General features: G+C 44.4%; 2 protein-coding genes across 2 annotated transcripts in view; one reads left to right on the top strand and one right to left on the bottom strand.

The window, feature by feature from the left end:
• Positions 1-19,790, top strand: part of LOC140189349 (uncharacterized) — a 149,944-nt gene that overhangs the window by 14,217 nt on the left and 115,937 nt on the right. The window contains exon 2 of the mRNA XM_072246094.1: positions 6,169-6,176. Coding sequence (XP_072102195.1) covers positions 6,169-6,176 — 8 coding nt within the window. The remainder of the gene's footprint in view (positions 1-6,168; positions 6,177-19,790) is intronic.
• LOC140189351 (histone H4) lies at positions 87-15,851 on the bottom strand. The gene is made up of 2 exons (XM_072246096.1): positions 15,716-15,851; positions 87-813 (listed from the first exon to the last, which is right to left on the bottom strand). The coding sequence occupies exon 2, from the start codon at positions 551-553 to the stop codon at positions 242-244; it is 312 nt and encodes a 103-aa protein (XP_072102197.1). The 5' UTR covers positions 554-813; positions 15,716-15,851; the 3' UTR covers positions 87-241.

The raw sequence follows: 19,790 nt of genomic DNA, 5'->3' as shown, positions 1-19,790 counted from the left end.
GTTCGAAACTGATAAAAAGGATTAAGATCGATCCTAATGCAGGTTTTGCGGTAATCACCGACCGGAAAGGCAGAATTACAGTATGTTCCAAGCGGAACCGATCAATCTTTTTCAAATGCAACTCAGCTGAGTATAAAATAAAAAAAGTATCTAAAAGTCTGTGGATACGGCTCCGTTTGTGAGGCGGTGGGTGGCTCTTAGAAGAGCCTTTATTTTGTGCTCGGGAGGAAGTGGGAGTTTTTCAGCCGCCGAAGCCATAGAGAGTGCGGCCCTGGCGTTTCAGAGCGTACACCACATCCATGGCAGTGACCGTCTTGCGCTTGGCGTGTTCAGTGTAGGTGACCGCATCCCGGATCACATTCTCCAGGAAAACCTTCAGCACCCCGCGGGTCTCCTCGTAGATCAGACCCGAGATCCGCTTGACGCCGCCACGGCGAGCCAGACGGCGGATGGCCGGTTTGGTGATGCCCTGGATGTTATCACGGAGCACTTTACGGTGCCGCTTGGCTCCGCCTTTGCCCAGTCCTTTGCCTCCTTTCCCTCTGCCAGACATGATGCTGCTTCACTCAGGTCGCTGCTCACTGACAAACTGACTGCTGCGGTCTCCTTTTATACACAGCGCCCCGACCTGCCCGAGAAACGCGCAGAGAGACAGAGGCGGGGAGGGGAGGAGACAGAGTCAGAGTGACGGACAGAGCCGAGACCGGCCTCTCATCGTCCAGCTCCGCCTTCACTTTACCACAACCGCCAATTTCCAACGATTCATCCGACACAAACCGCTCCAGCGAAAAACAAAACTCCCTCACACACAGTCTGAAAAGAACGAGAGCCAATGTCAGGCTAATAAACATGGTGGGACTGATGGGCTGAAATGAGTTTATTTCAACACTAGGAGTACTATGTTATCGGACGGACAGGGCTGGCAGCTCAACATTCCTGGGTTTGATTGTTTTACATGTGAGTGGCGGTGGGAGAGGAGTTAAAAGATGCAGAGGTTACCCCACTGGGAATGTCACAGCAAACTGGAAGGCTCATTTACAGAGGCAATCTGCAGTTACACTGATGGGATAATCGTATTGGCCCCCAATAACCACAGGCAGGTGGAGGATCAGTTATGTTGATGCTTATGGAGAGGTGCAGAACAACAGGGTTGTCATAGTGAGGGACTTCATCTTCCCTAGAATTGACTGGATCTTGCTCAATACTTAGATGCGCAAGATTTGTTCAGGGAATCCAAGGAGTGTTTGAAACATTATGTACAGGGCCCAACCAGAGTTGAGAACTTACGAGAATTAGTTTTGAGAAACGGGCCAGGCTAGCTGACAGCCACGAGTCAGTGAACACCTTGGGAACAGTGATCACAACTTTTTTTTACTTATGAGTAAGAATAAAATTAGATCTTGTATGAAGGTACTGATTTGCAGGAGGACAAGTCAGGACAGAGGAAGACAGGAGCCAAGGGGCATTGATTGGGAGCAGACACTGTCAGACAAGTCCATATCTGACATGTGGGAGTTGTTTAAAGACCAGCAACTTTGAGTTGAGGATCATCATATTCCGCTGAGGAGTGAGGAGAAGGATGGTAAGGTAAAGGAACTTTGGATGAGCAGAGAGATCCTAAATTTAGTCAAAAGGATATGGAAGGTTTATGAAGCTAAAATCAGACTGGGTACCTTTGGAATATAAAGATAGCGGGGAAATGCTGAAGCAGATGATAGGAAAGGCCAAATCGGGGCCACAACCGGTCCTTGTGGAGTGGGACCAAAGATAATCCCAAGGCCTTGTGATTTGTATTAATAAAACGAGGATAACCAGAGAATGGAAAGGTCGACTCAAGATTAAAGGAGGAATGATGTGGTTGAAGTCAGACCAAGTGGCTGAGGTACTAAATGAGTACATTGTGTCAGTACTTACCGAGGTGAAGGATTTGAATGGCAACGAAAACAGAGTGAGACATGCTAAAGTGCAGAGATGTGTTGAGATTAAGGGGGAGGTTGTGCTGGGACGTCTGAAAAGCAATTAAATGGATAAGACTTAAGGGCCTGAAGGCATATATCCTGCAATAGTGAAAGAAACAAGTGAGCAGATTGCTGGCGATTTGACAAGGATCTATGTGTCCTCGATCACAACATGTGAGGTCCCTCAGGACTGGAGTGTCACAAATGTTGCAGCTTTGATCAAGAAGGGAAATAACAAGAATCCAGGAATCTACAGGCAAGGCAGCCTCATTTCAGTGGTAGAGAAGCTACTGGGGAGGATATTGAGGCACATGATTTATGCACATTCGGAAAGGCATGGCCTGCTTAGGGACAATAAGCGTGGTTTTGTGTGGGCAGATCATACTTGATAAAATTGATTACCGTTTCTGAGGAGGCGACACAGGCTGAGATATAGGAGCAGAATTCGACCATTTGGCCCATCCAGTCTGCTCCGACATTTCATTATGGCTGATCCATTTTTCCTCTCAGCCCCAGTCTCCTGCCTTTCCCCTGTATCCCTTCATACTCTGACCAATCAAGAATGTATCAACCTCTGCCTTGAATATACATAAAGTCCTGGCTTGACAGCTTCCTTTGGCAATGAATTCCACAGATTCACCACTCTCTGGCTAAAGAAATTCCTCATCTCCACATTCTACAAGGATGCTCCTGTATTCCGAGGCTGTGTCCTCTGATATTAGACACTCCCATCCTCTGCACATCCACTTTATCACTGCCTTTCACCATTCAATATGTTTCAATTGGGCCACCCCTCATTGTTCAAAAATTCCAGTGAATACAGGCCCAGTGCCATCAAACACTCTTCATATGACAAGCCATTCAATCCTGGAAGCAATCTGGAGAACTTCGTTTGAAGCCCATCCGATTTCAGCTCATCCTTCCTAAGATCAATGGCCCAAAACTGCTCACAATACTCCAGTCAGACCTCCCCAGTACTTTATAAAGTCTGTTCATTATTATGATTGGTGCAGATATTGTGGGCCGAAGGGCAGGTTGCCATCTGTTCCATATTGTGTACTGATGAATATGTTTGATCTAACAGCTGCTGCAGGGACGTGGTTACAGAGACTGGGACTGGGAATTCGATATTCCACTATATTCAATGTTCCACACGGAATCGGCAAAATGGAAAGGAGCAGGGTGGATGTGTTCATAATGTGCTGGTGAAGGAGTGGATACAGTGCCTATAAAAAATGTTCAGTCTCCTTAGAAGTTATTATGTCTTATTGTTTTGCAATGGATTTAATTTGGCTTTTTTGACACTGATCAACAGAAAAGAATCCACAGTGTCAAAGTGAAAACAGATCTCTACAAAGTGATCTAAATTAATTGTAAATATAAAACACAAAATAATTCATTGCCTTAGTATTCACCTCCTTCAAGTCAGTAATTAGTTGATGCACCTTTGGCAGTTTTTACAGTTGAGTCTGTGTGATTTCCCTGTATTTTGCTGCATTCATTTTACCCTCTACCTTTATGTGCCTTTCAGGGCCTGCTGCAGTGAAGCATACCCACAGGATGATGCAGCCTCCACCACACTTCACGGTAGGGATGGTGTGTTTTTGATGCTGTGCGGTGTTTGGCTTACTCCAAACTTAGTGTTTGTGATGGTCAAGAAGTTCAATTTTGTTTTCATCAGACCATAGAATCTTCTTCCAACTGACTTCAGAGTCCCCACAATTCTGGGAAACTTCAGGCAAGATTTCATGAGAGCATTTTTCAACAGTGGCTTTTTCTCTGCCACTCTCCCGTAAAGCTGCGACTGGTGAAACACCCGGGCAACAGTTGATGTTTGCACAATCTCTCCCACCACTGAAGCTTGTAACTCCTCTGGAGTTATCATAGGTCTCTTGGTGGCCTCCCTCACTGGCCCCTTCTTGCATGGCCACTCAGTTTCTGAGGATAGCCTGCTCTTGGCAGATATACAGCTGTGCCATATTCTTCCCACTTCTGGATGAGTGACTTAACTATACTCCAAGGGCATTCAGTGACTTGGAAATGTTCTTGTATCCATCTCCTGGCTTGTGTTTTTCAATTACCTGTTTGCAGAGCAGCTCGGAGTGTTGATTTGTCTTCACGGTGTAGTTTCTCCCAGGATACTGACTCACCAGCAGTTCGACCTTCCACTTACAGGTGTACTATTACTACAATCAATTGAAACACCTTGACTGCACACGGTCATCTCCATTTAACTGATCATGTAACATCGAAAACTAATTGGCTGCACCACTGATGATTTGGTGTGTCATATTAATGGGGGTGGATACTTGTACAGAAAAGTATTTTGTGTTTTAGATCTGTAATTAATTGAGAGCATTTTGTAGAAATTTGTTTTCACTTTGACACGAAAGAGTCTTTTTCCATTGATTAGTTTCAGAGAAAGCAAAATTCAATCCACTGAGATTCAATGCTGTAAAACAATAAAACATGAAAACTTCCAAGGGGTGTGAATACTTTTCATAGGCACTTTACATGTAGGGACAGTGATGGTGAAAGGGGAAGGGAAAGAAGACACGGGGAGGAGTGGCCTCAAGATCCTGAGGTGTGGTCAAAGGCAATCAAGGAAATATTAAATCAAAGAATGTACAAAGAGGCAAGGGCTGGTGGTAGTCAAGAGAATCAGGAATTTTCTAGGGACCAGTGGTGAGATAAAAGCTAAAAGTAACAAGGAACACGTGGAGAAGTTAACTCAATAATTTGCATTAGTGTGCACAGTGGGTCACAGCAAACATCCCACAGATATCTAACGGTGACATTTCAACATTGTGCCATAATGTGTAACGATCGCCATCACAAGGGAGAAACTAATGGGACTAAAAGCAAACTTTACCAGGTCCTAACAACCTGCACTGAAGGGTTTCAGAGGAAGTCTGGAGAGAAAGTAGAGACACTGAAGTTTGTCAATCTCACTGTTACAGAAAGGTCCCAGTGGAGTTGAAAACCATTGTTGAAGAAGGGTGGAAGATGAAAAGCAGGTAACTGTAGACCTGCTAACTTCACTTCAGCTACTGGAGTCTATAATCTACGAAGAAATAACAAATCGTATGGAAAAGTTTAATGCCACTGAACTAGCTCAACAGGGTCTACAGTCAGATTCACACAGATTCCACAATGACCAAAGTTCCCATCTGAGCTTGTGGTCTGTAACCCCCTCACCACCACATTATGAACAAGGCTATCCTCCCTCCTTGTCCCAGTTCTCTGCATTTGGCCCATGTACTCTAAACCTTTCCTTTCCATCTACCTGTCCAAGCACCTTTTTAATGTACCTGACTCAACCACTCCCGCTAGCAGCTCATTCCATTTACTGACCACCCTCCAGGTCCCTGATGATTTTATACACCTCTGCAATATCAGCACTCATTCTCCAATATTCCAGGGAAAATTGTCCGAAACACCTTTCCACAAATCCTTTGAGATCCAGTAACATCCCCGTAAATCTCCTCGGCACTCTTTCCAACTTAATGGTGTCTGTCATACAGTAGGGTCACTAAAACTGAACACTATTTGCAAAATGCGGCCAAACCAACGTGTTGGACAACTGCAACATTTCATCCCAGTTTCTATATTCGGTGCCCTGACTGAAGGCCAGTGTTCCAAAAGCCTCTTCACCACCCTGTCCATCTGGAACCTGGTCTTGGACTCTGTAACCTGGGTTGCTGAATGTTCAGTCATGTTTGACAAACATACCAGAGATTTGAGACTTTACAGGGGAAGTTGGAGAAGCGGTGTTTTTGGATTTTCGGGAGCCATTTGCCAAGGTGCCACATGTAAGGCTGGTGCACAAGACCAGAGCTCAGTACTGGGAAGGAAGTGTGTTAATACTGACTGAAGACTGGTTACCATACTGAGACAGAATAACAGGTCTGTTTCAGACTGGGATGATATTACTAGTGGAGTTTTCCAGTGACCAGTTCTGGATCGTCAATGATTTATTATTGATATTAATAACCCAGAGGAGGGAGGTCAATGACAGGGAATGTGGTGGGGGACATGTTGTGATTGGACATTTGGTCTCTCCAACAGGATAAGAAGAAGCTGGTGAGTAGAATACTTGGTAAATGGAGTTTAATGTGGTGAAGTGTGATGGCATGTAGAATGGTAGGAGGAATCAAAAGTCAAACTATGATTTATGTGGAGATATATTGTAAATGAGAGAAATAGAGAGGGGTCGAGGTGCTGAACTACACAACAAAATAGAGACGGGAGCAGTGAGTGGTTCATAAAACCATATATGACCAAGGTTCAGAGCTGAATGGTTCATTGACATTTACTGCTGGGGTGTTGGTGCAGAGAAACAGAGAAGTGTTGTTACCATGACAGACAAGTGCACAATGATGGATTTTTGGAAGTTAAAGCAGGTCAGGGCGTACCCAGTGAATGGAGGGTCCTGAGGAGTGTTGATGAAAGAGAAACCTGGGGCACAGGTACGTAACTCCCTGAAAGTGCCAACACAGGTAGACAAGGTGGTGAAGAAGGAGCACAACATGCTTGTCTTTATCGGCAAAGGCTCTGAGTGGAGTTGGGACATCACATTACAGTTGTACAAATCAATAACTACACCACACCAGGAGTACCCTGTGCAGTTCTGGTCACATGAGGAAGGATGTGATTAAGCTGGAAAAGCACAGAAACAATTCACAGGAATGTTACCTGGACTGGGGGCTTGAGTTACAAGGAAAGATCAGACCAACTGGGACTGTCTTCCCTGGAGTGAAGGAGACTGAGGGGAGACCTGACAGAAGTTTATAAAACTATGAGAGATGTAGACAAGGTAAACAGGCAGCATCATTTTGCCAGGGTAGAAATATCAAATATTAGAAGGCGCAGCTTTAAAATGCCAGGGTGAGAATTTAAAGGTGGACGTTAGGGCAGGTAAGATTTCTGTTTCCGTACAGACAGTGGTGAGGGCCGGGTATGGGCTGCCATGGGGAGTGGTGGAAGCAGATATGATAATGACATTTAACAGGGTCTTAGAAAAGTCCATGGATATTCAGATAATTTTAACACATGAATTATACGCAGGCTGAAGAGATTTAGTTTCATTTGGCATTATGTTCAGCACAGACATCATGGGAAGAAGGGTCTGTTCCTGTGCTGTACTGTTCTGTGTTCTCGGTGAGCCTCAGTGACAGGGGAGTCTTTAGCCGGGGTCACAGACAGGTGTATCTGTGGCAAGGAGAGAGACTGCAGGATGGTGCATTACCTCCCTGGTACCAGGGTCGAGGATGGAACTGAACAAGTACAGGCCATTCTGAAAGGGCAGGGTGAGCAGCCAGAGATCGTGGTCCATATTGGCTCTAACAAAAGAGACAAAGTCCTGCAAAGAGAACTTAGGGAGTTGAGGAAAAGTTAAGTAGAAACTCTGTGGTGGGGGGTGGGGATAATCCCAGTGCCACCCGCTAGCGAGGAAAGAAATAAAAAAGGTATTACAGTTCCCGCCCGAAATGTTGACTGTTCATTTCCACAGATGCTACCCGACCTGCTGAGTTCCTCCAGCGTGTTGTGCATGTTGCTTCGACCCCAGCATCTGCAGAGTATTTTGTGTTTACAGAGATCCAGCTGAGAGAAGGGCAAGATTGGTAGCGAAACATTCCAGGATTCAGATGATTCAGACAGTCCAGAAGGAGGTGAATGAGGTTGGGGATCTGTACGGCTGATCAGGCAGAATGTCACAAGTTTAAGGTCACCCCGGAGGCTCCTCCAGTCAGACAATGTGGGTAGAGTTCAGGAATAAGAAAGGAGCAATCCCCGTGCTAGGATTATACTGGAAGCCTCACAATAGCCAGTAAGAGAGGAACAGATATGTCGGCAGGTTATGGACTGATGTAAAATCTACAGAGTAGATGTGGTGAGTAAATAATCTCCCCAGAGTAACTGGGACTTCGTTACACCCTGAGGCTTGGATGGGGCATTATTTGTGTTCAGGAAGGTTTCCTGAAACAATATGTGGTCCACCAGGGAGGGGAACATTCTTGACTTCACCTTGGGAAATATGGGACTCAGCGGAGTGGTGGCAGGAACAACCAGTGTTCAAAGAGGAATTAGACAGGTCCTTCAGGGGAAATGACCTGCAGAGTTGTGGGGACAGAGTGGGGAATGGGATTGTGGAAATGTTGTAGCAGGAGTTGGTATAAATTTGATGGGTCAAATAGTCTCGACGATCACAGAATGATTCTCTGCCCAATAATAGTCTGAAAAAAATTACTCTGGTCGCCAGTGAATCTACAAAACTCCAGGGTGGACAAGATCAATTGTGTAATAAGGACACACTTCTGTCGAAACACTGACACTGTATACCAAGCACACTGAGCTGCCAGAGCACAGCATCGGCCAGTGAGGACATAGACCAGTACAACACCCGGTTCTCTACTACAAAGTTCAAAGCTGAAAGTAAATGTATTATCAAAATACATTTCAGTCACCATATACAACCCTGAGATTAGTTTTCTTGTGGGCATACTGCTGGTTTGTTAGAGCGGTTGGGGAGGGTTTAAACTTATTTGGCAGGGTCGTGGGAACTGGTGTGAAAGGACGCAGGATAGGACAGATGGTAAAGAAAGCAAAGATCGCATGCAGTCACACTGTCAGGAAGGGCAGGCAGATGATAGGACATAACCGCAGCCAGCAGGGTGAGTATCAGTGCATGAGGGATGCAGAATCAATAAGGGTAGCAAATGCAGAACTCAAACTGTTATATTGCAATACGCGGAGTGTAAGAAATAAGGTGGATAATCTTATTGCCATATTACAGATTGTCATGTCTAATGTCACTGAATCACGGCTGAAGAATGTTTGTAGTTGGGAGCTAAGTGCCCAAGGTTACACGTATCAGAGGGACAGGAAGGTAGGTAATGGGGATGAAATGGCTCTGCTGGTAAAGAATGGTAACAAATCAGTAGAAAGATGTGACACAGGATCGGAAGATGTTGAATCCATTGTTGCAGCAATGGTGTGAGTTTCTGGGGAAAACGAGGAAGGTGCAGGATAAATGTATTCCAGAAACAAATAAATACTCAAATGGCAAAATAGTACAACCGTGGCTGACAAGGAAGTCAATGCTAATGTAAAACCAAAAGGGAGGACATACAACAAGCAAAAATTATTCAGAATACAGAGGATTGTGAAGCTTTAACAGCTGACAGAGAACAACCTAAAGAGGGAAGAGATGAAACATGCAAGCAAGCTGGCAAACATGATCAAAATGGATAGTTTTAGCTTTTTCAAGTACGTAAAAATAAAAGAGGTGAGAGTGGATATAGGACTGCAAGAAAATGAGGCCAGAGGAATAATAATGGCCGGGGAGGGGGGGTACAAGGAGATGGCAGATGAACTAAATGAGTATTTTGTATCAGTGGAAGACACTAGCAGTGTGCCAGATGCTGCAGGGTGTGAGGGAAGAGAAGAGTGTGCAGTTATTATTACAAGGGAAAAGGTGCTCAAAAAGCTGAAAGACCTGAGGGTTCATGAGTCACCCGGACCAGATGAACTGTACCCCAGGGTTCTGAAAGAGGTAACGCTCCTGACTGACCGTGTGAAGGAAATGGAGCTGGAGATGGACAGACCCAGAGTTTCCAGGATGCTGAGACCAGAGATTCAGTGGGTTGGTCAAACCTGAGGTCAGGCTGCAAATAGTTTGGTTACGATCACGACTGGAAAGGGGAAGAGACAGACAGTGCAATGTCTCCCTGTGGCTGTGACCCTCAGAAACAAGTACACTCCTTTGGATACCCCTGGGAGGATGACGAACCAGAGCACAGCAGCCTGTCAGTTCAGTGGTACTGACACCCCGGTCCGATGCTCCGCGGGAGGAAAGGTCAATCACAGCAGTGATGACAGCAGACTCACAGTAAAGGGGATGTGCAGGAGATTCTGTGGCAGCAAGAGAGATAACACGGTGGTGTGTCCCCTCCCGGGTACCAGGGTCAGGCAAGACGCAGATGTGCAGGATTTTCTAAAGATAAACTTGCCGGTTGATTCGGTGGTAAGGAAACCAAATGCAATGTCAGCATTCATTTCGGGAGGACAACAATACAAAAGAAAGGATGAAATGCTCAGACTTCATAAGGCATTAGTCCGATCACACTTGGAGTATTGTGAACTGTTTTGGGCCCCTTATCTAAAAAGGTACGCGCTCACACAGGAGAGGGTCCAGAGGAGGTTCACAAGAATGATCCTGGCAATAAAAGGGTTAATGCACGAGGATTGTTTGATGGCTCTGGGCCTGTACTCGCTAGACTTTAGAAGAATGAGGGAATCTCATTGAAACCGATCAAATATCGAAAGGCCTAGGATGAAGTCGGGAGTCTAATGGGGCAGTCTCGGACTCGGACCACAGGACACAGCCTCAGAATACTAGGACACCCTGTTAGAACAAAGATGAGGAGTAATTTCCTCAGTAAAGGTAGTGAATCTGTGAAGCCTATGTCAGGATGTTGTTCATTGACTAGAGCTCAGTGTTTAACACCATCATTCCCACAGTCCTGATTACTAAGCTACAGAACCTGGTCCCTCTGCAATTAGATCCTCGACTTCCTAACCGGGAGACCACAATCTGTGCAGACTGGTGATAGAAACACAGAAACATAGAAAATAGGTGCAGGAGTAGGCCATTCAGCCCTTCGAGCCTGCACCGCTATTTATTATGATCATGGCTGATCATCCAACTCAGAACCCTGCAATCAGAATGTGTGGATTAATGGAGTCGGGCTAACCCCTATTGACATCAATGGATCCGGGGTTAAGAGGGTAAACGGCTTTAAGTTCCTCGGCATCAATATTACTGAGCTCACATGGTCTATACATACAGGCTGAGTGGTGAAAAGGCACAACAGCGTCATTTTCACCTCAGACGGTTGAAGAAGTTTGTTATGGGCCCCCAAATCCTAAGGACTTTCTACAGGGTCACAATTGAGAGCATCCTGACTGACTGCATCACTGCCTGATATGGGAACTGAACCTCCCTTAATCGCAGGACTCTGCAGAGAGTGGTGTGGACAGCCCAGCACATCTGTAGTTGTGAACTTCCCATGATTCACGACATTTACAAAGACAGGTGTGAGAAAAGAGCCCAAAGGATCACTGGGGACCTGAGTCACCCCAACCACAATCTATTCCAGCTGCAACCATCCAGGAAATGGTACCGCAGCATAAAAGCCAGAACCAACAGGCTCCGGGACAGCTTCTTCCACCGGCCATTAGACTGATTAACTCACGCTGATTTGAGGGCATTTCGATGTTACGTTGACTGTTCCATTTATTAGCAATTATTATAAGTTATTACGGTTGCACGTTCAGACGAGACATAACATAAAGAATTTTACTGCTCATGTACGTGAAGGATGCAAGAAATAAAGTCAATTCAAATTAGTATCTTCTCTTCGCTGACAATCAACACTGGCACTGGTGCACTTCAGATTTGTGGGCTTAGCCGACTGCTCTACTCCCTCTATAACCATGACCATGTGACTAAGTATAGCTCAAATGCCAACTGTAAATATGCTGTCGGTAGAATCTCAGATGGAGAGGAGAGGGAAGACAGGAGCAAGATTTACCAGCTAGTTGAGTGGTGTTACAGCAACAACCTTGTGTTTAATGTCAGTAAGACAAAAGAGCTGATTGAAGGAAAGCTGAGATGAGGGAACATGAACTCATCCTCAGAGAGGGATCAGAAGTGAAGAGAGTGAACAATTTCAAGTTCCTGGGTGTCAATATCTCTGAGGATCTAACCTGGTCCCAACATATCGATGCTGCTACAGTATAAAGAGGGCAAGACAGTGATTTCATCAGGAGTTTGAAGATATCTGGTCTGTCACTTTAAAACACTCAAAAACTGCTATAGATGTATTCTATCTACTGTATAGAAACATAGAAAACAGGTGCAGGAGTAGACCATTCAGCCCTTCAAGCCTGCACCGCCATTCAGTATGATCATGGCTGATCATCCAACTCAGAACCCTGTACCAGCCTTCCCTCCATACCCCCCGATCTCTTTAGCCACAAGGGCCATAACTAACTCCCTCTGAAATATAGCCAATGAACTGGCCTCAACTGTTTCCTGTGGCAGAGAATTCCACAGATTCACCACTCTCTGTATGAAGAAGTTTTTCCTAATCACGATCCTCAAAGGCTTCCCCTTTATCCTCAAACTGTGACCCCTCATTCTGGACTTCCTCAACATCGGGAACAATCTTCCTGCATCTAGCCTGTCCAATCCCCTTAGGATTTTATACGTTTCAATAAGGTCCCCCCTCAATCTTCTAAATAAAATTTATATTATTTAAACTATATTATTTGTTTTTGCACTGTTTTTAATCTACATAATATACATATCCATATACACACATACTGATTTATTTATTCTTTCTATATTATCACGTACTGCATTGAACTGCTGCTCCTAAATTAACAAATTTCATGACACACGCCGGTGGTAATAAACCTGATTCTGGTTCTGACTCTGAATTCATCCCCACAGACGGCTGTGGCCAATTCGTTGGGGATACTGCATCATCACTGCCTGGTTCGGAAATTGCACCGTCTCGGATCGCAAGACCCTGCAGGGGATAGTGAGGACAGCTAAGATCATCATCGGGGTCTCTCTTCCCACCATTACAGACATTTACACCACACGCTGTACCCGTAAAGCCAACAGCATTGTAAAGGACCCCAGACACCTCTCGTACAAACTCTTCTCCCTCCTGCCATCTGGCAAAAGGTATCAATGCATTCGGGCTCTCACGACCAGACTGGGCAACAGTTTCTTCCCTCAAGCCATCAGATTCCTTAATACACAGAGTCTAGACTGACATCTACATCATTTATTATTATATTGTAATTTGTCCTCTACTGTGCCTGTTGTCTTGTTTATTATTGATTGTACAGCCCTGCACTGTTTTGTGCTCTTTATGTAGTCCTGTGTAGGTCTGTTGTCTAGTGTAACCTTGAGCTCTCTCACATAGTCTAGTGTAGTTTTGTGTTGTTTCATGTAGCACCATGGTCCTGGAGGAACGTTGTTTCATTTTTACTGTGTACTGTACCAGCAGTTTATGGTCAAAATAACAATAAAAAGTGACTTGACTATATTTAATGTGGAGGTTCTTGATTCTTGGAGGGGAAGGAAGAGGATTTGAGAGGGTTAAGAGATCTGTCATGATCTCTTATCCCTAGCAGAATGGTGCAGTAACGTGTATGGGGCCAAATGGCCTAATTCTGCTCCTGTGTTTTATGGTCTGATGGTCTCGGAGCAGCTGCAGGACATTTCAAATGGAAGGCTGAGCAGTCAGACATCATGGTGGACGGTGCATTTTGGTAATAGCAATGTAGGGAGGAGGAGGGAAGTGTCCTTTACTTCATACTTTATTGTCGCCAAACAATTGATACTAGAACATATAATCATCACAGCGATATTTGATTCTGCGCTTTCCACTCCCTGGATTACAAATATTAAATATTAAAAATAGTAAAAATTAGTAAATATTAAAAATTTAAATTATAAATCATAAATAGAAAATAGAAAAATGGGCAGTAAGGTAGTGCAAAAAAAAAACGAGAGGCATGTCCGGATATTTGGAGGGTACGGCCCAGATCCCGGTCAGGATCTGTTCAGCAGTCTTATCAGAGTTGGAAAGAAGCTGTTCCCAAATCTGCTTCAAGCTCCTGTTCCTTCTCCTGGAGGGAAGAGGGACGAAAAGTGTGTTGGCTGGGTGGGTCATGCAGTGAATTGAGAGAAAGAAGGGAGAAACTAAAATTAGTAAGCTCCATATTACTCCCAGTGACACTTGTTAGTGCAGGGAAGATATAGGAAGATACCACTGATGAATGTGTGGCTGAGAATCTGGTGCAGGGGACAGTTTCATGGATCAATGGAATATCACCTGGAGATGAGTAGGCACAAACTGTTCACTCCCCAGGGTCTTCTAGGGAAGGAACAGTTTTCTTAGTCCTAAAACTGGAGGGAATAGTTTTGGCATGACAGATTGGAGGTTTAAAAGGGATCTGAAAGGTGAGTTGATGGAGGTGGATAAAATTATGTGAGGCATATGAAGGTTAGAGAGGCAGAGACTGTTTTCTGACTGAAACTGTCTAAAACTAAAGGGAATGGATTTAAAGTGACAGGGAGGAGGTTTAAAGGTGATCTGAGGGTAAATATTTTGCATGGAGAATTGAATTGAATTTAATTGACTTTATTTCTTATATCCTTCACACACATCAGGAGTAAAAATCTTTACATCGTGTCTCCGTCTAACTATGCAATCACAGTAATTTATAATAATTTATAATAAATGGAACAGTCAATGTAACAGAGAATAGCTGGTATCCCAAATGAGCCGCCAGAGGAAGTAGTGGAGGCAGAAACACACAAAGTCTCTGTTCATGAATGCTTCTCAGGAACCTGTCATTCACTGTGTACATCCTGCCCTGGTTAAACTTCCCAGTGCTGGGTCCATTGTTGTTTTCCATCTGTATTAATGATCTCGATGAGAATGTATTAAACTGGATCAGCAAATTTACAGATGACACCAAGATTAAGGGTGCAGAGGACAGCGAGGAAGGGTTGCTAGTCTTGACATGGGATGTGGACCAGCTGGAACAATGGCAGATGGAATTTAATACACACAATTATGAGATGTGTTCAACATAAGTTTAACGAGAGAAATGTGTGCTTTAAAGAGGATCTGAGGAAACTGTCCTCGGTCCCCAGGAGGTTACAATCTGGAACATACTGCCTGAGGGGGTGGTGCAGGCTGGTATTTAAGGACCATCTGGATGAGCATTTGAATCACCAAGGCAGGGTAGGAGACAGACCAAGTGCTGAGTTAGTGGAGACAGATTCTTGATGGTCAGTATGGACATGCAGAAACCACTGACTGTGAAAGTGCAATGGGAACCTGAAACACAGAACTTCAGGATGGTCATACCTAAAACATTCAGAACCCAGTACGAGGAATTTTGTTGGCCAAATGTATTAATGGTCAAATATTGAACCAACCCCTTCAAAAGGCTACTGAAATACTCCCATTCCCTGTGTACCAATAACAGTACTTTTATATGGGAATTTGGTGAAGTACTCTGGGTGATATTAGGACAGATGGCTGATAGCTTGGTCACAGTGGGAGGGTGCAAATGTCTTCTCAGAGGGTAAGGGGTTCAGTGGAACAAGCTCACAGCTGAGAATGAAGGTGACAAACCCCACTGCAGTGGAGGACTGCTGTGGTCAGGGTTGTACAGGATAGAAACAGACCCTCCGGCCCATCACATTTATGTTCCCCATCATGCACAGCTGTACTAATCCCACTTTCCTGCATTAGTTTCATATCCCTCTGGGCCTTGTTCACTGAAGGTCCTGTGCATGTGCCTCTAATATTGTTACACAGTTCCCTGTATGTGGCATCACAGGTAGACAGGGTTGTGTGTTCTACTTGCCTTGTCAGCCAAAGAACTGCCTCTCATTAGAGCAGGACAAAACTGTTTAAAGACAGATTTAAAGGGGATCTGAAGGGTAAATATTTCACACTGAGAAGAGCTGGCATCCGGAATTAACCCCCAAAACAGAATCACTGGTTTATACAGAAATGAAACAGTCCCTTCGGTACAACTCATCCCCGCCGACCAAGATGTCGACCTGAACTCGGCCCATCTGCCTGCATTAGGGCCGTATCCCTCTCAACCTTTCCCATCCATGTGACTGTGCAAATATGTTTTAAATATTGTACCTGAGGCAGAGAGCCGGTGCAGTGAGGCGCTGACAGACACTCACTGTTCCGCGGGCAGGAAGAGGAGAGGCGGATCCCACAGCGGAGCCCAACACCAACTCGCCATAGTCCCGACCCCACCAGCCCGGATTTACCGTTCCCCAGGAAACGACGTCGGTGAGGCTGGACCTCTGTGACGTCATCGCGTCACGAGTTGGTAAAATCTTGGTGTCACGTGACGGTGAGTGCACAGCCCGGGAGGCGGGGCAGAGGGATCTGTCAATCAGTGGAGCAGCTGGAAAACTTGCCACCATTGTAAACAGTGGGTACAGACGGAGATTTCCGGGATCGGTGACTCCCTCCCCACCCACGGGAACTGAGTGTGTTATAAACAGAAATATTTTCATTGACACTTCGATCTTATACATATTTAATGTTTGTAATTGGCATATTTTTGTGTGGATAATCTTTTATAATTTTAGTTAAAAAAACGTTGGAACTATATCACTGACCCCTTCATGAAAAAAGTGCGTCACGGAAAAATATTGTCAAAGCCAAAAACTTAACCCAAAATAAGTTGTTATCACAGTCCGCATATATCACCATCTAGTTCAAAGAAAAATCTATTCTCACAGTAGATTCATGTCACCACAAACAACCCTGAGATTCTTTTCTGCGGGAATTCTAAGCAAATCTATAGAACCTACTGTGAACTGTAAATATGAGAAACTATAAATTGTAAACAAACAGTGCAAATGCAGAAAAATAAATAAAAATAAATAACGAGCATGAAATAACAATATTACAGAGCCCTTAAAAGTGTCCTGACATAAGTGTATCTATCCCCTTTTGTTCAAGACCCTGATGGTTGAGGGGTAGTAACTGTTCTTGAACCAGGTGATGCGAGTCCTGAGGTACCTGTACCTTCTACCTGATGGCAGCAGTGAGAAAAGAGCAATGCCTGGGTGGTGAGGATCTTTGACGATGGACGCTGCTTTCCTACAGCAATGTTTCATGTAGATGTGCTCAGTGGTTGTGAGTGTTTTACCCGTGATATACCAGGCCGAATCCACTACCTTTTGTGGGATTTGCCACCTCCGGGATGGAATCTCATTGGTCATGATGCTTACGCCTTGGGGTGGATTTGACCCCATGATGCACGAAAGAAAGGGAATTCTGAAGTATGAGTGAGTGCCCTGATTATGTGTCTGAATGGTCACCCGAGAGTCACTGTCCTGGACATCTAAGAGAACTCCGGTGGCCTGTGTGTTCACACATTATGGAGCAGACAGAATGAAGTGTGTTGAGCAGTGGGTGGAATGGAAGAAGGGAGCGCTTGCAGAAGTACAGATATAAGGAGAAAGGTGTGAGGAAACTTTCAGCTGCCCTGTGGTGTTCACCTGGAGCGAAATGCAAAAATAATTGATTGCTTCTCATAGTAAGAGCAAAGAAGATGAAATAAATTTAGAGAAAAAAGCCTCAGAAAGAACAGGAAAATTTAATTGGGTCTACCTCAGTGTGTAACAAGACACAACTCGTACCAATGTCTGAGTAGGAAGTAGTAGGGAGTAGTAGTAGGAACCTGCTGTACCTCAGCCTCCTACAGGTACGGTTACAACAAAGCCCACCCCAGTCGTGTCTCCTGAGTACTCACCGAGGCAGGTGTAAACCTCTCACTAGCACGATGGGAGAATGAGCAATATGGAGACTTTTATGCACTCTGAACTAAAATGGTGTGTTATATTGAAGTGTTTCCTTCACACTCCACAGTGACATATGATAGACAGTATTGCACAAAAAGCAGATGAGCACGTTAGTGAATTTATAAAGTAGACAAGCAAAATATTTCAGAAGTTCACGGATTTACTCCATCGTAATGAATGTTATTGTAAATGATGAGTAAATTAGCCCAGGTTAAATAAAATGCAGACTGTTACTTGTTTCAGATGAAAAGAGGTAAGTAAAATTCTGAGTGGTTTACAATAATTCCAGATGAAATCAAGTGATTCAAACTGTTAAGGGAATGGATAATATTTGTGTGAGGACTGGAGACTCCCTGGACTGCTCTACCATTGTCTCATTAATATTCACCGTTGTATAAAAATAATGTGACAGTTGCCCGTTATTTTATTAATTTGATTAATTATTTCTTAATTTGAACGTTATTTTAACTTGTATTCTGTTTTATATTTAATAAAAATAACAGTAACCACATTGTTTTTGATCATTGCGAGATTAACATCTGTTTACAGTTTAACTCTTACTTTCAACATTACCTGCTTTACATGCTTTTGACTTGTCACCCACTTGTGACTGGTATTATTTTTTGTTTTGAAAAGCGTATAGCATTGTTTAGAAAAAGCTATTCTAACTGTATGGGTTTTGCTTTTCTTTGATTCACTTTAACAAACATGGGGATGTTGGCGGTGGACACAGTAGGGGTAAAAGATGGAGACAGCCTGGCCACTGAACTTAAAGATACCCTCAGCGCCAAGGCAACTTTGATAACAGTCAGTTTCAGCCTCTATCGCCATCACCACCACAGACTATGAAGCTTACTTTAAATCATCCTTTCCCAAACTGTACTGTAGAATCTGTACAATTGTAATTCTGCCCATTGTAAAATAGCACCTGATGTAAGCCTGCATGTCAGGGTTTGGCATTGACAGCTTCTTCTCCTGATCCGATACTGGGAGAAATGTTAGTGGGTATGTGGTTTGTGCACCTCATGTCACAGGCGAGGCAGCACAGCTCCTGTTCCATTCAAACAACATGACCCTTAGTTATGAATGCACGTTGGGACTAAACGGTCGAGTTGTTGAGTGTGCTGTAGGGGGCCCAGACATTCAGAAGGTGGGTTAACAGTGCAATCTCTACCCCTCAATTGTACTGAGTTTGATTCTGTTTACCACTTTGATAAGAAGATTAGAGCTGTGAAGGGAGCACTGGACCGCACTGCCCAGAGAAATCACACTTGCCAATGGAACTGCTTTGAACGATGGCAATAAACTTCTCATCATGGACTGCATAAATCCTCAGCTCTGAAGCTGCTTCATGAGGATGAGGGTGAAGTCTGTTACTGCAACTACCAGGTAATGAGAACAGATTTAGGTAACAGTACGTGCAATGTCCATGTCATCAGTGATCCTATAACCTCTGTTAGTGGCACTTACAGTATAGGATGGCAGGCCTACTGCTGTTTGCCAAGGGTATCCCCTTTGCCTTTAAATTGAGCCTTTGTCCTGAACAAAAGCTGTCAAATATTTATTGATATTTGGAGTCTGTAGCAGAAAATACTAACACCTGCCAGCATTGAAGCACGAAGGAGACTGATGATTGTTACTGGATTGTAGTGTTCCTGTTCTGGGGACCTACCAGACGGGATCGTGAGAACATCAGTATGACCCCAGTGTTGCAGTGATCGGCTAACAACACTGCTGTAGTGCTACATGATACAAGTCTGGTCATCAAAGACATTTCTAACAAAGTGGCAGCAAGCTGCATCATGGCCTTTCAAATCTGAACAGCATTAAACTTCCTGTTGGCCGAGAGGGGAGGAACTTGTGTCATTATTGGACTGAAATAATGCAAAACATCGTCGATTTTATCCGTGCAGATCCCGTTAGAAGCTGTTAAAGTGAAGAAGTTTGGGCAGGAGTTACATACGACTCTATCATCAGCTTTGGAACCCTTCTGATTAGCCTCATTCTCTGCCAGGAAGTTTGTGCAACTCCAGTGTACAGTGGGCAAGGGGGTTTATATTCCTGCTGGTGTTGAAACTTGTTTAAGTTTCTTACTGAGAGCACTCTGTGGAGAGAGGACCCGAAGGACAGCTGCCTCCTATCGTTCAGCAATCCCACTCTGCAGACAGACGATGACAGGATCACTGGGGAGACTCGACTTTTCCGTGCAATTCAGCTGCATCCACAATTCATGTGGTCCTTTACAGGACGCAAAGGGAAGTGGGGAGTGTGGATGTTACAGCAAGTCAAGTTAATGTAGCGCCTTGGCAAGGATAGTTCACAGATAGTGTGCAGTCAACCCAGGGAAGAAAGGTCTTTGAAGAGCAGAGTTTCCCTTTGCACAGCAGGGGACT

The sequence above is a fragment of the Mobula birostris genome, chromosome 28 (assembly GCF_030028105.1).
Source record: "Mobula birostris isolate sMobBir1 chromosome 28, sMobBir1.hap1, whole genome shotgun sequence".
Taxonomy (NCBI): domain Eukaryota; kingdom Metazoa; phylum Chordata; class Chondrichthyes; order Myliobatiformes; family Myliobatidae; genus Mobula; species Mobula birostris.
This window is presented reverse-complemented; position numbering and strand designations above follow the sequence as displayed.